The 23,349-nt window shown below is 38.8% G+C and overlaps 1 protein-coding gene across 3 annotated transcripts in view; it reads right to left on the bottom strand.

Moving 5' to 3' along the window:
- LOC110257894 (gamma-taxilin-like) overlaps window positions 1-20,241 on the bottom strand; it is a 47,884-nt gene extending 27,643 nt beyond the window's left edge. Inside the window, exons 1-3 of one of the 3 annotated variants that reach the window (XM_021080891.1) lie at window positions 20,053-20,241; window positions 11,691-11,994; window positions 9,565-9,656 (exon numbers count right to left, since the gene is read on the bottom strand). In XM_021080891.1, coding sequence (XP_020936550.1) covers window positions 9,565-9,656; window positions 11,691-11,979 — 381 coding nt within the window. In that variant the 5' untranslated portion in view covers window positions 11,980-11,994; window positions 20,053-20,241. The other 2 variants (XM_021080892.1, XM_021080893.1) reach the window with 2 other exon arrangements.

Raw genomic sequence — 23,349 nt, 5'->3', positions numbered from 1 at the left:
CAGATTCCCTCAGAAAGGAACTAGAAAATATAAGGAGGAACCCAGAAAACCTAGAAAATTCATTTGCAGAGATACAAACTGAGCTAAAGGCAATAAAGACCAGAATGAATAATGTAGAAGAATGAATTATTGATGTGAAAGATAGAATAATGGAAATCACCCAATCAGGACAGCAGACAGGAATCTAAATGAAAAAGCATGAAATCAATATGAGAGACCTATGGGATGATATAAAGTGCACGATAGGAATTCCAGAAAGAGAAAAAAAAGAAAAAGGGATGGAAAATATATTTGAAGAAATTATCGCTGGAAACTCTCCAAATCTAAAGGATACTGAGTTCAAGATACAGGAAGCACAGAGGACCCCAAACAAGTAGAACCCAAACAGGCCCATGCCAAGACATATTTAAAAAAATGGCAAAAGTTCAAGATAAAGAGAAGATTCTAAAAGCAACAAGAGAAAAGCAAAGCATTAAATATAAGGGAACCCCATAGGGTTATCCAATGATTTTTCTACAGAAACACTACAGGCCAGAAGGGAGTAGCAGGATATATTTCAAATGCTGAAAAGAAAAAATCTTCAACCTAGAATATTGTATCCAGCAAGAATATCATTTAAAATAAAGGGGAAATAAAGAATTTCTCCAGCAAACAAAAGCTAAAGGAGTACCACACTACTAAACCCTTTCTAAAAGAAAACTGCTTCTCTAAATTAAAAAAAAAAAAAAAAAAAAAGCAGAAGAAGAAGAACTAGGGTGGAGGAAATCACAATTAGAAAGCAGTGAAATAAATAGGCCAGCATACAGATCTGAACATGAAAATGTTAAAAAAAAAAAAAATCAAAATCATACAATTTGGGGAAGAAAAGTTAAGAGAATATAGATTTTTTTTTTTTTTTAATTTGAATGATGTGTTTGAACCTATATGACTACCAGGCTAAAGCAAGCAGATATACAGAAGGGGTAACATGCTTAAAAACCAGGGCAACCACAAATCAAAACTGAACATTACCTTTACAAAACTGAAAAGTACTCAAGCAAAAGATAAATGGAAACCATCCCACCAAAAAAAAAAAAAGAAAGAAGAAAAGGGAAACAGAGAATCAACTGGAAAACAAGGTTTAAAATGGCAATAAATAAACACCCATCAATAATCATCTTTAGAGAGTTCCCGTCGGGGCGCAGTGGTTAATGAACCTGATTAGGAACCAGGAGTTTGCAGGTTCGATCCCTGGCCATGTTCAATGGGTTAAGGATCTGGCGTTGCTGTGAGCTGTGGTGTAGGTTGCAGACATGGCTTGGATCTGGCGTTGCTGTGACTCTGGCATAGGCCGGCAGTTCCAACTCCGAATGGACCCCTTGCCTGGGAACCTCCATGTGCCAGGGGAGTGGCCCTAGAAAAAAGCAAAAAGACCAAAAAAAAAAAAAAAAAAAAAAAATCTTAAATGTCAAAGGACTGAATGCTCCAATCAAAGACACACATTGGCAGGTTGGATAAAAAAGCAAAAACATTCAATCTGCTGCCTACAAGAGACTCACCTTAGGGCAAAGGCATATATAGATTGAAAGTGATGGGTTCGAAAAGATACTTCATGCCAAAGGACAAGAGAGGAAAGCAGGAGTTGCAATACTCATATCAGATCAAATAGACATTAAAACTGAGGCCATAAAGAAAGACAAAGTAGAACACTATTTAATGGTAAAATTGTCCATTCAAGAAGAGGATAGTACAATTGTCAGTATACATGCCCCTAATATAGGAGCACCCAATTTCCTACAGCAATTACTAACAGACATAAAAGCAGAAATAGATGGGAATACAACAACAGTAGGAGAATTTAACAACCCACTCACATCAATGGACAGATCCTCTAGAAAGAGAATCAACAAGGCAAGAGAGCTCCTAAAGGACAAAATAGAAAAGTTAGACCTAATCGACATTTTCAGAACACTGCATCCAAAAAAATCAGAATATACACTCTTCGCGAGAGCACATGGAACATTCTCAGGGATAGATCACATGATGGGGCATCAATCTAACCTCAACAAATTTAAGAGTATAGAAATGATTCATGTCATCATCTTCTATCACGACAATCATGAAACCAGAAATCAACCACAGAAAAATATGAAAAAAAAACCACACACCATGGAGACTAACCAATGTGCTATTAAAAAACCAATTGGTCAATGAGGAAATCCAAAAGGAAATCAAAAAATACCTCAAGCCGCACTCCTGAGGAATAGCTGCTCAGCACCACCAGCCGCTGGAGGAGCCCCCACAGCCCAGACAAGGCTAGAACAAGCTTGGCAAGGCCGTGAAAAGATCTGCCTAATTCTCGGACAGTCCTTCTGAGTCGGGCTGCCTTGGGGAAGAGCCTCTTGGGTTCTCAGTGACCCAGACAGCTAGCTGCTCCAGTGCTGGGGCAGGGGCCGAACTCCCATGGAACAGCTGCCCAGCACCACCAGCCCCCTGCAAGAACCCCACAGCCCAAAAACACCAGAGAAAGCTCTGCCAGGCCATATGAAATCTGCTCCCATCGTGGTGTGGACCTCCCAGTCCTGTGTGCCCTCAGGAAGTCCTCCTTTGCTTCAGAGAGACCCCCTCAGCACCACCAACACTCCAGAAAATCCACACTGCCTCAAAAAAGACTGACCAACAACACCAGCCCTCAGGAAACATTCCATAGCAGTGACAAGGCAAACACTGCCCGGCCACAGAGAGTACAACTCCCCCAGGAAAAAGAAAACAGCAAGCAAGATGAAGAAGCTGAGAAACCACCCCCAGTCAAACCAACAGGAGAACTCACCTAAAACAGACAACAATGAAACAGATCTTGGCAGTCTGACAGACCTGGAGTTCAAAAGAGAAATAGTGAAAATACTGAAGGAATTAAGACAAGATAGGAACAGTAATGCAGATACCCTCAGAAAGGAACTAGAAAATATAAGGAGGAGCCAAGAAAAACTAGAACATTCATTGGCAGAGATACAAACTGAGCTAAGGGCAGTAAAAACCAGAATGAATAATGCAGAAGAACGAATCAGTGATATAGAAGACAGAATAATGGAAATCACCCAATCAGGTCAGCAGACAGAAAACCAAATCAAAAAACAGGAAAGCAATATAAGAGACCTTTATGGGATAACATAAAGCGGGCTAATCTTTGCATAATAGGAATTCCAGAAGGAGTAGAAAAAGATAAGGGGATGGAAAATATATTTGAAGAAATTATCGATGGAAACTTCCCAAATCTAAAGGATACTGAGTTCAGGATACAGGAAGCACAGAGGGCCCCAAACAGGTTGAACCCAAATAGACCCACACCAAGACACATCATAATAAAAATGGCAAAAGTTAGTAATAAAGAGAGGATCCTAAAGGCAGAAAGAGAAAAGCAGAATGTTCCCTACAAGGGAACCCCCATAAGGTTATCAGCTGATTTCTCTAAAGAAACTCTACAGGCCAGGAGGGAATGGCAAGAGATATTTAAAGTGCTCAAAGGAAAAACTATGCAACCTAGAATACTCTATCCAGCAAGAATATCATTTAAAATAGAAGGGGAAATAAATATTTTTTTCCAACAAACAAAAGCTAAAAGAATACAGCAATACAAACCCAGGCTAGAAGACATATTGAAAGGGTTTTTTCCTAAACCAAAAAGAAAGGAAGGAAAGAAAGGAAGGATAAAAAAATGAAAGAAGAAGAGGAGGAAGTACTAGGATTGAGGAAACCACAATCAGAGAGAAGCCACACAAATAAGCCAGCATACAGATTTAATCATGAACTTCTTTCAAAAAAAATAAAATTAAAAAGAAAAAAAAAAAAGAAGTCATCAAAATCATAAAATGTGGGCAAGGGATATGAGGAGATACATTCTCTTTTTTAAAATGTTTTTCTTTTCTTTCTTTTTTTTTTGATATGTGTTTCTCTTCTTAATTTTAGTATAGTAATGAAGTGTTTGAACTTACAGGACCATCAGGCTAAAACACACAATTATGGGAAGGGGTTAGCATACTTAAAAAACAGGGCAACCACAAGCCAAAACCAAATATTGCATTTGCAAAAAAGGAAAAAAAATACACTCAAGCAGATAATAACTGGAGACCATCCAACCAAAAAAAAGAAAGGAAGAATGAAGAACCATAGAATCAACTGGAACACGAGGTTCAAAATGGAAATAAATAATCACCTATCAATTATCAATTTAAATGTCAATGGACCAAATGCCCCAATCAAAAGACACAGAGTGACTGAGTGGATAAAAAGGCAAAAATCTTCAATATGCTGCCTACAAGAAACTCACCTTAGGACAAAAGATACATATAGATTGAAAGTGAAAGGGTGGGGACAAATATTTCACGCCAATAGACATGACAGAAAAGCAGGAGTCGCAACACTCATATCAGACAAAATAGACTTTAAAACAAAAGACATAAAGAAAGACAAAGAAGGACACTATTTAATGATTAAGGGATCCATCCAAGGAGAGGATGTTACTATCATCAACATATATGCCCCAAACATAGGAGCACCCAGATACAGACAACAAATATTAACAGACATAAAGGGAGATATTGATGAAAATACAATCATAGTAGGAGACCTAAAAACCCCCCTCACATCAATGGACAGATCCTCTAGATAGAAAACCAATAAAGCAACAGAGATCCTAAAGGAAACAATAGAAAAGTTAGACTTCATTGATATCTTCAGGACACTACATCCAAAAAAATCAGAATACACATTCTTCTCAAATGCTCATGGAACATTCTCAAGAATCGACCACATATTGGGACACAAAGCGAATCTCAATAAATTTAGGAGCATGGAAAGCATCTCAAGTATCTTCTCTGACCACAACACCATGAAATTAGAAATCAACCACAGCAAAAGAAATGAGAGAAAAACCTACCACATGGAGACTAAACAACATGCTACTAAAAAACCAATGGGTCAATGAGGAAATCAAGAAGGAACTTAAAAAACCCACCTGGAGACAAATGATAATGAAGACACAACCTCTCAAAATCTATGGGATGCTGCGAAAGAAGTGCGCAGAGGGAAATTTATAGCGATACAGGCCTTCCACAAACAATAAGAAAGAGCCCACACGCACAACTTAACCGTCCACCTTAACGAATTAGAAAAAGAAGAGCAAAAAAGACCTAGAGTCAGCAGAAGGAAGGAAATTATAAAGATCAAAGAAGAAATCAATAAAATAGAGACAAAAAACGAAACAGAAAATTAATGAACCCAAGAGCTGGTTCTTTGAAAAGGTAAATAAAATTGACAAACCCCTGGCCAAACTCACTAAAAAGAGGAGAGAAAGAACCCAAATAAACAAAAGTATAAATGAAAAAGGAGAAATCACAACGGATACAGCAGAAATACAAAAAACCATAAGAGAATACTATGAACAACTGTATGGCAACAAGTTTGACAATCTGGAAGAAATGGACCGTTTTCTAGAATCTTACAGCCTGCCAAAACTGAATCAAGAAGAAACAGACCAACTGAACAGACCCATCACTAGAAATGAAATTGAAGAGGTCATAAAATCACTCCCTACAAATAAAAGTCCAGGACCAGATGGCTTCACAGGTGAATTCTATCAAACATATAAAGAGGAATTGGTGCCCATCCTCCTTAAACTCTTTCAAAAGGTTGAAGAAGAAGGAATACTCCCAAAGACATTCTATGATGCCACCATCACCCTCATTCCAAAACCAAACAGAAATACCACCAAATTGAAAACTCTCTGCCAATATCCTAGATGAATATAAATGAAAAATTCTCAACAAAATCTTAGCCAACCGAATCCAACAACATATCAAAAAACTCATACACCATGACCAGGTAGGGTTCAACCCAGGTTCTCAAGGATGGTTCCACATACGCAAATCAATCAACGTCATACACCACATTAACAAAAGAAAGGTCAAAAATCATATGATCCTCTCAATAGATGCAGAAAAAGCATTTGACAAAGTCCAACATCCATTCATGATCATGACCCTCACCAAAGTGGGTATAGAGGGAACATTCCTGAACATAAACAAAGCCATTTATGACAAACCCACAGCCAATGTAATACTCAATGGGGAAAAATGGGAAGCCTTCTCACTCCAATCTGGAACAAGACAGGGATGCCCACCCTCACCACTGCTCTTCAACATACTTTTGGAAGTCCTAGCCACCAGCAATTAGACACACAAAAGAAATAAAAGGCATCCATATGGGAAGAGAAGAGAAATAAAACTGTCATTGTACGGAAATGACATAATACTATACATAGAAAACCCTAAGGACTCAACCCAAAAACTGCTTGAACTGATTAATAAATTCAGCAAAGAAGCAGGCTATAAGATTAACATGCAGAAGTCAGCCGCATTTCTGTCTACCAACAATAAAATATTAGAAAATGTATACAAAAACACAATACTTTTCAAACTGCACCTCAAAAAATCAAATACCTGTAATCAAAGAAATCAAAGAAGATGTAAAGAAATGGAAAGATATACCATGTTCCTGGATTGGAAAAATCAATACTGTAAAAATGGCCATACTACCCAAGGCAATCTACAGATTCAATGCAATCCCTATCAAATTCCCCAGGACATTCTTCACAGAACAAGAACAAACAATCAATCCACAATAGACCCAGAATCGCCAAAGCAATCCTGAGAAACAAAAACCAAGCAGGAGGCATAATTCTCCCAGACTTCAGGCAATATTACAAAGCCACAGTCATCAAAACAGTGTGGTACTGGTATCGAAACACACAGACAGACCAATGGAACAGAATAGAGAACCCGAAAAAAACCCTGACACCTATGGCCAATTAATCTTTGACAAGGGAGGCAAGAACATAAACTGGGAAAAAGAAAGTCTATTCAGCAAGCATTGCTGGGAAACCTGGATAGCTGCATGCAAAGCAATGAAACTAGAACACACCCTCACACCATGCACAAAAATAAACTCCAAATGGCTGAAAGACTTAAATAGAGGACAAGACACCATCAAATTCCAGAAGAAAACACAGGCAAAACACTCTCTGACATCAACATCATGAATATTTTCTCAGGTCAGTCTCCCAAAGCAATAGACGTAAGAGCAAAAATAAACCCATGGGACCTAATCAAACTGACAAGCTTGTGCACAGCAAAGGAAACCCAAAAGAAAACAAAACGACAACTGACAGAATGGGAGAAAATAGTTTCAAACAATGCAAGGATAAGGGCTTAATCTCTAGAATATATAAACAACTTATACAACCCAACAGCAAAAAAGCCAAACATCCAATGGAAAAATGGGCAAAAGACCTGAATAGACTGTTCTCCAAGGAAGATATACAGATGGCCAGCAAACACATGAAGAAAGCCTCAACATCGCTGATCATAAGAGAAAAGCAAATCAAAACTACCAGGAGAGACCACCTCACATCACTCAGAATGGCCATCATTAATAAATCCACAAATAGCAAGTGCTGGAGGGGCTGTGGAGAAAAGGGAACCCTCCTGCATTGTTGGCTGGAATACAAACTGGTACAGCCACTATGGAGAACAGTTTGGAGACACCTTAGAAATCTGTGCATAGAACTTCCATATGACCCTGCAATCCCACTCTTGGGCACATATCCAGACAAAACTCTCCTTAAAAGAGACACATGCACCCGCAGGTTCATTGCAGCACTATTCACAATAGCCAGGACATGGAAACAACCCAAATGTCCATTGACAGAGGACTGGATTCAGAAGATGTGGTATATATACACAAAGGAATACTACTCAGCCATGAAGAAGAATGACATAATGCCATTTGCAGCAACATGGAACTAGAGACTCTTATACTGAGTGGAATGCGCCAGAAAGAGAAAGACAAATACCGTATGATTTCACTTACAACTGCAATCAAATATACAGCACAAATCAACATCCCCACAGAAAAGAAAATCATGGTCCTGGAGAATAGACTTGTGGCTGCCTGGCGGGGAGAGGGAAGGAGTGGGAGGGATGGGGAGCTTGGGGTTATTGGCTATAACTTGGAATGGATTTTCAATGAGATCCTGCTGAGTAGCATCAAGAACTATGTCTAGATACTTATAACACAATAAAGGGTGGGAAAAAAAATGTATATTTGTAAGTATATCTTGGCCCCCATGCCGTACACCTGAAAAATAAATTAATTAATAAAAATACCTAAATAAATAAATAAAACATAACTTGATTCTTGTTTCTCAAAGTCTAATTCCTGAACCAGCAGCTTTGGCTATCACCTGGGAATCTGCAGAATACCATCTATCTTAGTCCCCCTCCCATTCTCACTTAAAATCTAATTGCAAACTCTCTTTTGCATCTCCTGACTTAAAATCTGTAATTTGGTAAGACGCCTACACGATATGCATTGATTTGAGACAGACTGCCCTAGACCACTATGCTATTTGATTTCTTTCTTCCCTCATCTTCTCATGGCTGGCTGCTGCTGTCACATTAGCAAACAAACCTAACCTTCTATTCTGCTGTTTTTCTAAGCCGAATTTCATTCTTTACTTAATTTTTTTCCCGTTTTCTTTTTCTCACTTAATTTCTATCATGTGACTATATTATTGGTGAGTTTGACATCCAGTGGAAGCTTTCCTTTCTTGAGCCCAGCAATGCAACGATTGCTGCCATCTCTGCATGCAGACAGCTCAAGGTCACTTTCATAGATACTCCTGTTTCTCAGAGTATCAGAAGCCTGATAAGTGGGGGACATGTGTATGGAAGGAAGAAACAGCAGTATGTTCCAGCTTTGTTCTTAGAACCACTTATTGACAAAACACAGTAATGTTTATGGTGCATAACAGTTGCTTTAATAACAAATGAAAGTGATACTTTATATATATGCTTCAGAAAATGCAAGAATTTTGGCATTTACATTATAGCCAACTACTCTGAAAATTTTTCCACAACTGTTCTTCCAAGGGTTCTATGAGTTTTCCATTGTTCACTTTTAAAAGGACAGCAGGGGTCCCATGCTGAGAGTACTTCATAATTCAAAAAAAAAAAAAAAAAAAGACAGCTACTTGAAACAACATTGGTTAGAAAACAAAATCTTCCGTGAGTCAGTTTCTCTGGAAGGTAGAAAAGGGAACAATGTTTGGCATATAGCAGATGTTCAGTAAATATTTCCTGAAAAATAGCACTGTTCTCATGTAACTCCCAATTTCAATCAAAATGTATAAGCTTTAATCTTAAGGATTCCTTTTATGACTTGAACTTCTGAATTTAAACATAGAAATCACTCCCTCCCAACTGTGAGGCTGCTGAACATAAAAACAAAAATGCTCATCTACAAATGCTGGGGTTGATTTAGGAAATCAATTTGACATCTCAGAAAACACTGTAATGGTTCCACATAGCGTTTCACACTATTAGGCCATACATTCAACACAAGGCCCAATAAATGTAATTTTCCCTTCAAGTGTGCAATAAAATATAATTTTACATGTAAACTGTATCATAAAAATATTTTTAAACATTTTGCCATACTATATGTGGGCCTTGCTCCCTTAATACTCACGAGATCTGCGTATTTCTTACAAAGAGCAGCCAGCTTCTCCTCTGGAGTTGAAAGTGTGTTTAAGGCTTGCATTAATAATAATACTTCTTTTCCTGGTGAATAATTAAAAAAAAAAGTAGCAAAAAGATGGCATTAATTCAACCTGTAAATTCTACAGAAAACTGATATTGATATTTAGAATATAATTTAAGGCTGTAGTGAGAGACAGCAAGTCACCTGCTATTTCAAGAAGCCATATAGTTAAAGTTGTAGAAACTCTTTTCAATACTTTTTTTTTTTTTTTTGCCTTTTGCCTTTTCTAGGGCTGCTTCCCGCGGCATATGGAAGTTCCCAGGCTAGGGGTCAAATCAGAGCTGTAGCCACTGACTGACACCACATCCACAGCAATGCGGGATCCCAGCTGCATCTGCAACCTACACCACAGCTCACAGCAATGCTGGATCCCTAACCCACTGAGCAAGGCCAGGGATGGAATCCACAACCTCAAGTTCCTAGTCGGATTCATTAACCACTGAGCCACGACGAGAACTCCTTCAATACTTTTTATTAGCTGCAACATCACCCAAATTTCTTCACTTACCAACAGTGCTAGCTGTTACCTATTTAGCACTTAAACAGTAACAAGAACACTTTTGAAGGTTTAGAATTCTTAACTAAACCACTGATTTCAAGACCTTTTACAAAGGGTAGAATGTTTTTCAAGTATTCCTCCTCACCAAGTGAAAACATACAGCAAAGCTCAAAAAGCATTCACACAGTACACACTGTCTATCTAAAATGCACGGGGTGACACATAACATTACCTACAACCAAAGAGGTATGATTGTTTCCTCATTATTCGCTGAGCATATTCTGCATGTTAACCAAATTTAGTGGCAGGAAAAAAAGACAAAGTAGCTCTTCCCTTGCAAGAAGGAGTTTCAGAACAGAATAACTTTGGCAGAGAAAGCAGATGACTAAGACAGGAAGTATGAATGACACTTTAAAGTAAGAAATATTGTTGTATTTCTTACCCTGAGATTACTTTTTATTTTCTAAAATGTTAACTCTCATATACAGAATATTTGACTTAAAACTGTGATGAGAACTTTGATATTTGACATACTTTACAGAACTTCTATGGGAATGAAAGAGAAGAAACAGGCCAACATCAAAAAGAATAACTTTGTTATCTACTAAAACTTCTCCTTCAGTTCAGGATGATACAGAAAAGGGGGAAATATAATGATTAAATGAATAGAAGTAACAGTGACGTAAACTTCAATTTGTGAAGATTTTAAACAACAACTTTAAACAATTTTAACCCAGAGCTACATTTTATGTATTAGTGCTGTGACTATTGATTCTGAAGATATTTGTCAGTTTGTAAGGAATTATAAATACTTTTCATACCCCTATAAATTTTATTAAGTTTAAAAAAGTAGTGAAAAGTGGTTTAAGAAAGAAAATTTCAAGTTGTAGGCTTATGCAGAAATCACTCAAATCAAATATGGTAAACGTTAGGTACAATAGGAATGAAAAATCAAGTGGCAACCAGGAAAGTGAAATAAGAGTTTCAGGTTTCAGCCATGAAATTTAACATATCACATTCTTACTCCTAATTGTCAAACTAACTAAGGGAGATAAAACATGTTCTAAAGATCAATCTTATTAACCTACTTTCTAAACTACAAATAAATACTTATACATATTATGTATATATTATTATATATTATATATAATTCTGAAACTTCAGAGAATAGTCTTCAATAAGCTGAGCTAACACATAGTTTTCACTGTACTTATTAGTCAGACTACCTTAAATGATCAAACAATAAGGCAAATCAAATACCACTTCTGCCAAACTGGCCACAATTCTTTTCTAGAAAACAGTTCTTAATTATTCAGAGAGAAAGAACCAAGGCATCCAAAACCAACCACTTATTTCTGCTGTTTTCACTTCCTGCATATAACTGCAGCAGGGAGGCATAGTGACCTGACCAAAGAAACTAGGTGTTATTAGCTAAACATGTACCTCAACACTGGGCATGCTCCATAATTACCTGTACTGCAGAAACAAACAAACAAAAACACAAGTTAAACAAGCAGCATGTGAAAATGTCCAACCCCTAAGCAGAGAGTATTACCTAAGGTTTTTTCTTCATTTCTGTGGCCCTCTGAATCTTGCTGACAATCAGAAGAATTTGCTCCAGCTTCTGGCCCTTGGGATTCCTCTCTTGATTCTTGTGTGCAGAATACTGGGCTCAGCAAATTCCTGTTCTTTGCTATAAAGCTACTGCTTTCATCTTCTTCCAGTGATTTCTTGTTAGTTGTGCTACCATAATTCGAGTCATGTTGTTGAGGAGTATCATTCAATTGGGAGTTATGCAACAAATCTACTTTTACTCCTAGTCTGCAAATGCTAGAGTCTTCCATTGTGCCAACCACAAGCTAGAGGAAAAGAGCAGAAAAAAATAGGAAAAAAAGGAGTTATACCAAATGCAATCAAGGGAGGAAAACATATGCAGTAGGTAAAAATTCAGTTTTCCATCCCACTTTGCTCATGTTTAAATCAGTTTTTACTTTTTGGACATGGTACAATCATTTGACAGTATTATTCTTTTCCCTTTCATAGTAGTTTATAAAACAGCAATAATTCTTAGAATCAAAGGGGGGGGAGAGGACTACTTTAACAATGGAAATGGAAAAATCCAAGGCTATATCCCTCCAATAACTAATATGCTGGCAAAATCTATCAGAGTCAACTGCTGCAGAACTATGGTACCTACTAAAAGTTAAAGAAAGAAAATTAAAAATCATAGCCCAAGTGAAGGCTTAGTGACTACACAAAAGTTGGAGAGCACAGTCAGATTTTAGACTTCCTTTGTTTGTTTGTTTGTTTGTTTCAGGGTTACACCTGAGGCATGTGGAAGTTCCCAGGCTCGGGGTCGAATCAAAGTTGCAGCTGCTGGCCTATGCCACAGCCAGAACATCAGAAGTGAGCCTCACATTCAACCTACACTGCAGCTCACAACAATGCCCAATCTTTAACACACTGAGGGGGGGAAGGGATTGCATCTGCACTCTCATGGATACCAACTGGGTTCTTAGCCTGCAGAGCCTTAAACTTCTTGTCTACCATTCTCCATGCTATAAGGACAGCAGCCCAGACTCTAAGTGAAGGCTACTGGTTCCAGAGGGAACAATACAGACATTATTTACAAGGATTATGGTCTCATTCAACCTCTTGGGCAGCTCCTTGATAAACCTGTACCCGAGTACATTTCACTCTTGGGGAAGTTGTCTCAGGGACTGGGGCAGCTTCCAGTGTAGCTTTAAATAAAAATATACAAGGCACAAGTATTAATTTCAACAGCCTGAGGTCAAGAACAAAAACCAGCAAAAAGCAGCAGAGAAAAATCTGAGTAGACAGAAAGTGACAGAAGAGAGAACACAGGAATTTAAAAGCTCCCACATTGGACCAATCTTACTATCTCTGCCTGGTCTTCATTCAGCCACTCTGGCCTTCAAGCAAAAGTAAACGCTAGGGTAAGGCTGTAAACAGCCTAGATAAGTAGTGTAAGCTATTCGAAAGTAAAAGAAACAACATGTCTTGCTTACTAATGTGGACTTTCTCTTTCTTTCTTTTTGCAACCCACTTATTTTTCCCTGGATTCCCTGAGTGTTTTAGCCACCTTACACAGAAGTTGGCCAAGATCTCCCCAGCCACAAGTGGAACCGCAGGCCATACACACCCATCCTAGTTTCCTGGGGTTCAGCGGAGAATAGAGGGACTCAAAATTTGGCATACAAGCCACTTATTTTGGGGGAAGGTTCACAACAGTTCAAGGAAGCTAAGATCAATTATTAGCTCTGAGCTGACTCCTATTATTATCCAAATTCTAAATCCAAGCTCTATACCCAAATGTATTGTACAAATGACTATACATATACTGGTTACACATAAAATGCCGTATGCTTCTCCTTAAGCCATCCCACAAGTCCCAGTGGAAATTCTCCTATTTGGGAAAGCCAAAAGTAAGAGTAACATTGGTGAGTACCCTCTGTGGCTCAGAGGAAACATATCTGACCAGCATTCATGAGGATTCAGGTTTGATCCCTGGTGCTGCTCAGTGGGTTAAGGATCCGGAGTTGCCCTGAGCTTTGGTGTAGGTGAGAGATGGGGCTGAGATCCCGTGTTGCTATCGCCAGAGTGTAGGCTGGCATCTGCAGCTACAGCTACAATTTGACCCCTAGCCTGGGAACCTCCATATGCCACAGGTGCAGCCCTAAAAAGACATAACCAACAAACAAAAACAAATAAGAGTAGCTTTGGAACTCACAAACCCTAAAGATGCCTTCATGTCACAAGTCTCTGTGTGACTCATGCCATTGTATCCTCTGAACTGGTGTGTCAAGTGATCAGTTTCTGGATATCTGCTGTCCAAAAATGATACACATTTTACCAAAACAGCCATTAGCAAGGAGGTGATGGTCAAGGTTCTTACAACATTCCTATTCACACTTCCTGTCAGCCACAGGCATCTGGCATTAGGACTGCTTCTCAAAAATCCAGTTAGGAAAGAATCCTGGCATTAACTCCCACACTTCACCTCATCTACACAACTAGGAAAGGCAGGCCGGGCCACTGAATGCAGCTCTTTCCATTGTAGCAACATGGACACAACTGGAGATCCTCATACTAAGTGAAGTAAGTCAGAAAGAGAAAGACAAATACCATATAACACTTATATCTGGAATCTAAAATACGGCACAAATGAAAAAAAAACAAACACTTGTGATTGCCAAGCAGAGCAGGGGGAGGAGGGGAAGGGAGTGGGATGGACTAGGAATCTGGGGTTAGTAGATGTAAACTATTGCATTGGAGTGGCTGAACAATGAGATCCTGCTATACCACACAGGGAAATATATCTGGTCACTTATGATGGAACGTGAGAAAAATAATGTATATGTATGTATGTATGACTCAGTCACTTTGCTCTACAGCAGAAATTGGCAGAACATTGTAAATCAACTATAATTTAAGAAAGTTTTTAAAAAATATCAGATATACAAGACAGATAATAACTTTGGAGTTAAAAGAGCCTAACCTTTGAATACACCACTTACCACTTACAGAGTGGCTGTGAGTAGGGGTCAGTCTTTTAGTTCATCTGTAAAGCTACCTTAGAGAGTTATAAGATTAGATGAGACTATAAACTGCTGGCCCATAAGAGGACAGTTATAATAATTCCTGAATGAGCACATTCTATAAAATGCATGCTACATTAGTTTTCTATGACTGCTATTAAACACTTACCACAAACCTAATGGATTAAAAATTTATATTTATATCTTACAGTTCCAAAGGTCAGAAGCCCAAATGGGTCAGTAGTGCTGTGTTCCCTTTGGAGGCTCTAAGAGAGAATCTCTTTCTTTGCCTTTTCCAGGTTTACAGACAACTGCATGCTCTAGCTTGTCACCTCCTCTCCATCTTCAGAGTGTGCAGCATAACATCTTCAGATCTCTCTGTCCCTACTCACTGACTCTGGTCCTTCTACTTTTCTTTTGTAAGGACCCTTGTGATTATTCTCTGCTCACCTGGATAATCCAGGACAATGTCCCCATCTCAAGATCCTATGTAATCACCAATGAGATTACATAGGATTACATTTGCCACACAGGGTAACACAGTCACAGGTTTCAGAGATCAGGACATGAGCAAATTGCCAGGGGTGGGAGTGGGGAGAGATCACATGCTTTTTTTTTTTTTTTTTTTTTTTTGCCATTTCTAGGGCCGCTCCCATGGCATATGCAGGTTCTCAGGCTAGGGGTCAAATCAGAGCTGTGGCCGCCGGCCTATGCCAGAGCCACAGCAACACGGGATCTGAGCGCATCTGCAACCTACACCACAGCTCACAGCAATGCTGGATCCTTAACCCACTGAGCAAGGGCAGGGATCGAACCTGCAACCTCATGGTTCCTGGTCAGATTCATTAACCACTGAGCCATGACGGGAACTCCTTGCTTTATTTTTTCTACCACACATGTTATTACATTAACATGGTCCACACTTCAATTCTTAAAGAAGAAATCATCTTCCAAACTACTGGTATAGCTTCATGAACTATTCCCCACTAAATGATTCTACCTTATAGGAACAGGAAATCAAGTATCACTTTAGCAAGTAAGTATTACTAATGGCTGATTAAAGGGCAAAAGTGGGGAGAGAGAGGGTTACTGTGAGGACACTTTAGGAAAACTACTTGGGATTCAAACCAACACACAAGACAATAAATATTAACTGAATTATTCGGTAACACACATAGACAGCAGAGATCATTTGGAACATCTTTTCCAACAAGTCCAAGAATTTATGGAAGTTCACAAAAAATAAATTCAACTGGGAAGTGAACTTAATGTTAAAAACAGAATCTCAGGGTCTGAATGAAACTTAAAGATCACCTAGTACTCTCCTGAAAATGCCACAAATGGGAAAATTTTAAACATAGTTGATGGTCAATATTAATTTTTTTTAATACTTTAGGTATGTCAAATACTATCACATTCATTATATTACCTCAAAGTAAATCATTAGGAGCAAAGGAAAAGGAACTGGTGTGAAGGAAGAAAAAGGAAGCAAAGGACTTTATCTAGGACATTAATGCGAATCTTATTTTACATAAACAAAACTGTCCACGTAACTTGCCCTATCAATTACACAATCATGTTAATTATAAATAAATATTTCTCCAGGAGCTATTCCTTTAGACAAGTTTTTAATCTTTATCAGATGTGTTTTTTAATCTATGACAAAGCAGGCAAGGAAATACAAAGGAGAAAAGATAGTCTTGTCAATAACGGATAGGAATTACAAATCAACAGCTATTTGTAAAACTCCGATATTAGCACATTTTCTAACACCATATACACATATAAATTTAAAATGGATTAAAGACCTAAAAGTAAGACCAGAAACCACAAAATTCCTTGAACACGCCTGTACACTTCGTGACATAAACCCTAATGAGATATGTATACATGTGTGTGTATGTATGTGTATATACACATATACATACATATATACATATATATACACATATACACATATACATACATATATACACATATACATACATATATACATATATATACACATATATATACACGTATATGTATACATATATATATATATATATATATCGTTTTTTTTTTTTTGGTCTGTCACCTAAAGCAAAGGAAGCAAAAGCAAAATTAAACAATGGGACCTAATTAAAACTTTAAAATTTCTGCACAGCAACAAAACAAAAGGACAGCCTACTGGATGGGAGAAAATATTTGCAAATTTCATGACTGGTAAGGGATCAACATTCAAGATAGACACTCCCATCATGGCTCAGCAGAAACGGATCTGACTAGTAACCTTAAGTGCGCAGGTTCAATCCCGGCCTCACTTAGTAGGTTAAGGATCCAGCCTTGCCCTGAGCTGCGGTGTATGTTGCATATGCAGCTCGGATCCTGTGTTGCTATGGTTGTGGCATAGGCCAGCAGCTGTACCTCCAATTTGACCCCTAGCCTGGGAACCTCCATATGCCATGGGCGTGGCCCTAGAAAGACCAAAAAAAGAAAAAAGAAAAAATTCAAGATATATGACCAGCTCATACAACCCAACATAAATAAAACAAACAACCCAACTAAAAGATAGGCAAAAGATCTGAATAGACATTTCCTAAGGACCTACAGAGCAAGAGGCACTTGTTTAATCATCAGAGAAATGCAAATTAAAACCACAATGAGGTATCACCACACACCTATCTGAATGGCTATCATCAAATAAACCACAAATAAATCCCTGGCCAACGGCACAGGCAGAAAAATTTTAAAAAAGCAAAAAGAAGTTTCCTAAAAAAGACTGCAAAGAAAAAATATTGACAAGAACATGAAAAGAGAATACTTCTAGATACTGTTGGTGGAGTGCAGCCACTATAGAAAATGATATGGCGGTTTCTCAAAAACTAAAAATTGAACTATCACATGACTCAACCACTCTACTCCTAAGAATATATTTGAAAAAAAAAATACTAACTCAAAAATATATATGCACCCCAATTTTCACAGCAGCATTGTTTACAACAGCCAAAATATAAAGTTGCCTTGTACACACACAATGCAATATTGTTCAGTGATTAAAAAAAGAAATATTGCCATTTGCAGCACTACAGACAGGCTTAGAAAGTATTAAAAGTGAAATGAACCACAGAAACACATGCTGTATATCATTTATAGGTGGAATCTAAATTAAGTACAAGGATGTACTGTACAGCACAGGGAATACAGTCAATATTTTATAATTACAAATGGAGTATAACTTTTAAAAATTGAAAACCACTATGCTGTACACCCTAATCTTACATAATATTGTATATAACTATAACTAAACTTTTCAAAAAAAATTTTTAAAGGAGAAAATAGTAAGATAGAAACCTCCAGCAACCACATCTGCAGTGAAGCAACAATTAAGTTGGCAAAAATCAATGTTCTTCAAACTCTAGAAAATCGTTAAAGCCAACAACCAAACAGTTACTTAAAGAAGAACATTCTAAGTTTTTAATTCACCTGCCTACAATACCCCAACCTCAACACAGAAGCAGCTATCATTTCTCATGCAGCTTGCTGGTGCAAGAATGGGTAAGAGACCTTGTTCGTAAGATTTCTGACAGTGGGCTTTGACCTATATAGCAGCTAACAACAAAAACACAAAAAAATACAAACAAAAATAAATAGAATTAAAATTAAAGAGAAACAGGCTGTTCTGAATTAAGAGAACCAAATAAAACATCTCCTTGACTAAAACAGTGACTGAAGAGTCACATTCCTCTTAACTTCCTAAATAATTTAAAAATAAAAGAATCATACAGTACATTATTTTTGCTTCCTAAAAAAAAAAAGAGAGAGAGAGAAGCAAAGCTTAGCTCAGGTGCCATAAAAGCACAAGCAAAGAAAAGAGGAATGTAAACTGAGTTCACACAAATGAGATGGTAGAAAAACTATGACTATTCATATCCAGCTATTAAGCAGAATCCATTCCTTAAAGGGTCTAATATTTACCTTTTAACTTAATCATTTAAAAAGCTGGTTAACATTTTTGTTCTTAATTCAACAACATTCCCCATCCCAGGAAATATAAACAGAACTTATGTTCTAAACTGCAGTGGTGCTTTTTTTTTTTTTTTTTTTTTAAATCACAGCTGTCCCTACGTGAGTATATGAAGCCATAATTTTGATTTGATAGAGTAAGAGGCATCCAGTTTTTTGTTTGTTTTAAACCCCCAGATACCGGAACTTTCTTCCAGAAATCATAGAGAAAAAGAAAGCTGTGAAGCATTAACACCTTCATACAGAAAAGTCACAATATCTGACGTCACAAACAGGTCAAAAAAAGTTCATTCTTGAGACTTTGCTCATACGTAAACTGGACCTTTTGAAGCTTACCTTACAGGTTAAAAAAAATATTTTATAGCTTCATACAGAAGTGAACCCTTCAATATGTTCAAAAGAACATAGAAAGAAAAAGGGTTTCTACTATGCCAGGCCCTCTGCCTGCAATTTCAACTTCAGGGCTCCCAAAACCATATACCTGTATGGATCCAGGTCGTTGTGTAAACTTTGTAATTCTACAAACTCGGCCCAGAACAAGTGGGATTTTTGCATTCTGAAGGAGATCTCGATTCTCTGCAACCAGTTAGACAAGGAAAAGCACTTTAAGCAAGACAAGTAAAGGCAGCGTTTGGGAGGAGCTCAAGCAAAAACCAAAGTCAAAGAAAAGAGGAAGGAAGATGGTTTAAAAAACAAAAAAGAAATAGACAAGTTGATGCCTAGGCATCAACTCCGCATCCCGATTGCCGAGCTTTGCTGTGGTTGGTGATGCTGAGTGGAAGCTCCAGAACCAGGCAGCTCCTAGAGGTCCGCCACTGCTACCCACTAAGAGCCCGGGGGCGAGCAGCAAAGGAAGGTATGGGAAAGGGAGGTGCATCTCAGCCTTAGTCCGCAAGCCATTATCTAACTACGCAAGAGTCCTGCCTGCTCAGCCCTAACTCACACAGCAGAGCAACCTGTATGTACACTCACCAAAACCGAAGAGGACGAGTCTTCGTCCCCAGTCTACCGAGGGTGGCGCCCCACGCAGCGAGCACTGGGACCTCGGAGGCTGGTAGAGAAGACTTCAGGCTCCCGCGAACCCCTAGGCGCCCCGTGCACGTGGTTGTCATGCCTAGGGCACTAAGGCATCCCACCCACTGGATCATAGACATGATTACCCTTCCTACGCCGTCTATTCCCCCAAGCCACGCAACCCAAACCCCACTTCCCCTCCATCACTTTATTCGAATACGGACCTCCTCCTCCCACATAAACTATACCTCCCCCACTGTCGTCACCCCCCTCAGCCCCCGGAGAAAACGCCGAATGTCTGTCCCTCGATTAAAGTAACCGAAGAGTGAACAGGCAAACCTGTACAGGTTATACTTTCCCTCACGCTCCGCCGCCGCCACCGCCACCAGAGCCTAGTGTCAACTCTGATTTGCTTTGGGTTGCGTAAGCGTCCTTCCAGCCCGGCCTCAACCATTTGCTGAGCGCCGGCTAAGCTACTTCCACCCCGCGCTGGCTACTCGCGTCGCCAAAATGTGACGAAAGCATTCAAATCCGCCAGTATGACCCGCAAGACGGAAGCTTGGAAGCTAACAAGTCCCAGAGCCAATCGCTGAAGTAGCGCTCTCCACGTGACGGGATCTGCGCAGAGAGGTCAAGAGAGATGGGGGTGGGGAGCATCGGAGGTTGGTACAGGCTTCCGGACCAAAAGGCAAAGAAAAATATCCCCGCCCTCCCACCCCTACCTAGGCTCCTCCCCGTGAGTTTGCGCAGGAGTGGATAATGAACCACCCTGTCACAAACTGTTCAATGATAGTTTACCGGCCAGGTTTGGGTTGAAGGCAGAGGGTAGCATTCTGAGAACAGGAGAGTATGATGGTGGTTGTGCTTTGCAGTTTGATGGGACTTGTAGTTTTCTATAGGCGATTTACTACTCTATGCCCGAGAGCTTTTATAAAGCATTCTACTGTTTAAAAAGGCAAAATTCAGGATCAGGTGAGAATAGTTGTACGTCCTGTTTTGCTCTTCTTCGTATGTCTTTTTAGTGGCCTTATCTCTTATTGTTCTTAAATTACCAGGGCAGTGCAGGTATACCTTGTTTTATTGTGCTTCACAGATATTTCATCTTTTTACAAATTGAAGGTTTGTGGCATTCTTGCACCCGACAAATTATTGGCACTGTTTTCCAACATAATTTGCTCTCATCTTGCCTTCTGTGATTTAAAAAAAAGTAATAATAAACAGAAACCTCAATTAAGTGGAATTACAGACTGCAAAGGAAAGCCCTCACATCTTGAGACCACACCAAAAGCCAAGTGGGAAGAAGGGAGTCCTCTTTCCTAGCGAATAGGCAACCATGAATGAAAACCTATGGACTGTTTCCCAACTTGTTTTTCCTCTCTGTAAAAGTGTCCTCCTCCTGCTATGGAGCCACTCGTGTCTCACCCATGATTGCGATTGTGAATAGCAATTCTTCACTAATGTGTGCTGAAGAAATAATGGGGTTCGACTTGCATCAGGTGAATACTCAACCAATTTCAATGTTTCTATTTTTTTTTGTGATTATCAGTGGTCAATTAGCTTTGATATTACTACTACAACTTGGTGCATACAATTATTAGCATAATTTAGCAGAAAAAAATTTTAATTAATGATCATACATTGAGTTTTAGATGTAATGGAACTGGACACTTAAGCCACAATATAGAGTAAATAAATTTAATCACAATGGGAAACAAACAAAAAATGTCTGTGACTTCCTTTAGTGCTAGCCTTACTATATTTCAATGATTTGGAATAAAACTAGCAGGATCTCTGAGGTACGTATGTACTTTGCAAAAAGCAAAAGAGTATTGGCTTTCAGAATTTGAGTTTTCTGGCTGCAACACCTGTGCAGAATTCTGCCCCTTCACCAGAACTTTGACCATTGTTTAACTGTTCAGAGATACTGTGCTTTGGGTCCAAACACTGTTCACTTTGGTTGACCTGCCTGTTGTTTACTGTAACTTTGCAGAATTCATTTATTAGCTGATGTTCCTGTTCCTTATTATCTTCTATATACAGGAGTATGTCTTGCAAATAGCAGTACTTCATCCTTTGCAAATCTGGATGCTTCCTATTACTGTTTCTCCAGAATTAGATCCTCACCTGCAGAGGCTTTTGGAGGAATGCTTCCAATGAAATAACTCTAGCCTAACTTTCCAAGGAAAAAGTAACACAACCATGATAAGAAACTAAAGGAATGACTATTTAGGCCTTTGTTAAAGCTAAGTTCTCAAGACTCTTGCTGGGTGAAGGAGCCATCAGTAAAGACATTAACAAAACTCCTTTCCCCCAACCTCCTCCCCACCACCTTTCTAGCACTGGCAGTCAGGAAATAAATTACCGGAACCCCTTACTGCCTGGTGCCAAAACAGCAGGGATATATATACCATTAAAGCAACTCCTTTGTGGGCCCCACCTTGGGCTCCTTTCTGTTCAGAACCAGGGATCTGCAGTAAAACCCCAGTTCTCATTCTAAGATAGGGACAACTAGTTTCAAGATATTTACACTTACTGATTTCCTTTATATCCACGCCCCTTGCACATACACACAAACTGTGTGTGGCACCTAGGAAAAGTGGGAGAAAGGCCACAGTGTCCTCCTCCACAGGTTTAGCATGAATGCTGACTCCCAGTGGCCAGCAACTGGATCAAATTCAAACACGTCACTTAAAGCCTCATCTTCAGCATCCTGCTTCTCTGGTCCTGGAGGGTTTGCCAAAACATTATATCCAGCCGTATCATCTGGTTCTAATGAAGAAAGAGAGAAAAGAGTCAGTAGGCTCTATCAAAATTCCAACTGTCAATAATTAAACAATTCTGAATAAAAATAGATAATTTCCTGATGATCCCTGCTTACAGCACCCACAACCCATCACCCCCTCACACATACTAGGAAGAAGTGTTCTGTAACTCATTCACTTTGCAAGGAAATGGAAAAGGTCAATGTTTCTCACCACATACAGAGCTTCCATAGAACTCCCAAGGGCCATTAAGTTCAGCATCATTGTGTCTCTGTAGGTTGTTTAAATAATCCAGAGAGGGAGAAATTAAAAGATTTTTTAACTTTTAATATTTTTAAAATTTTTTCATTAAAGTTTAGTTGATTTAGAATGTTATGACAATGTCTACTGTACAGCAAAGTAACCCAGTCATACAAATAAATACATACATTCTTTTTCTTGTATTATCTTCCATCATGATCTATCCGAGGAGATTGGACAGAGTTCCCTGTGCTGTACAATAGGACCTCATAGCTTATCTATTCTAAATGTAATAGTTTGCATCTAGTAACCTTAAAATCCCCATCCATCCCACTCCCTCCCCCTCCCATTTGGCAAACACAAGTCAGTTCTCTATGTCTATTTATTAATTCCTCCCTCTGTTGTAGCTCTTTATTCTATAAAATTCAAATAAGCAGATGAGCAAAGGCACACAAAACTGTACTTTTCGTGGGAAAACTGGTCTTTCAGGACTCCACAATACTGGGTGTCCTGTGGCTCCTTGCATTCTTCTACAATCAGGGTGATGTACTGAGATCCAGGACCACACAATTGAGTTTCCATGCAGACCTAAAAATATCTTTAAATTTACTGGGAAGGGTAATATTTACTGATG

This window comes from Sus scrofa, chromosome Y (assembly GCF_000003025.6).
Source record: "Sus scrofa isolate TJ Tabasco breed Duroc chromosome Y, Sscrofa11.1, whole genome shotgun sequence".
NCBI classification, from domain to species: Eukaryota; Metazoa; Chordata; class Mammalia; order Artiodactyla; family Suidae; genus Sus; species Sus scrofa.
This window is presented reverse-complemented; position numbering and strand designations above follow the sequence as displayed.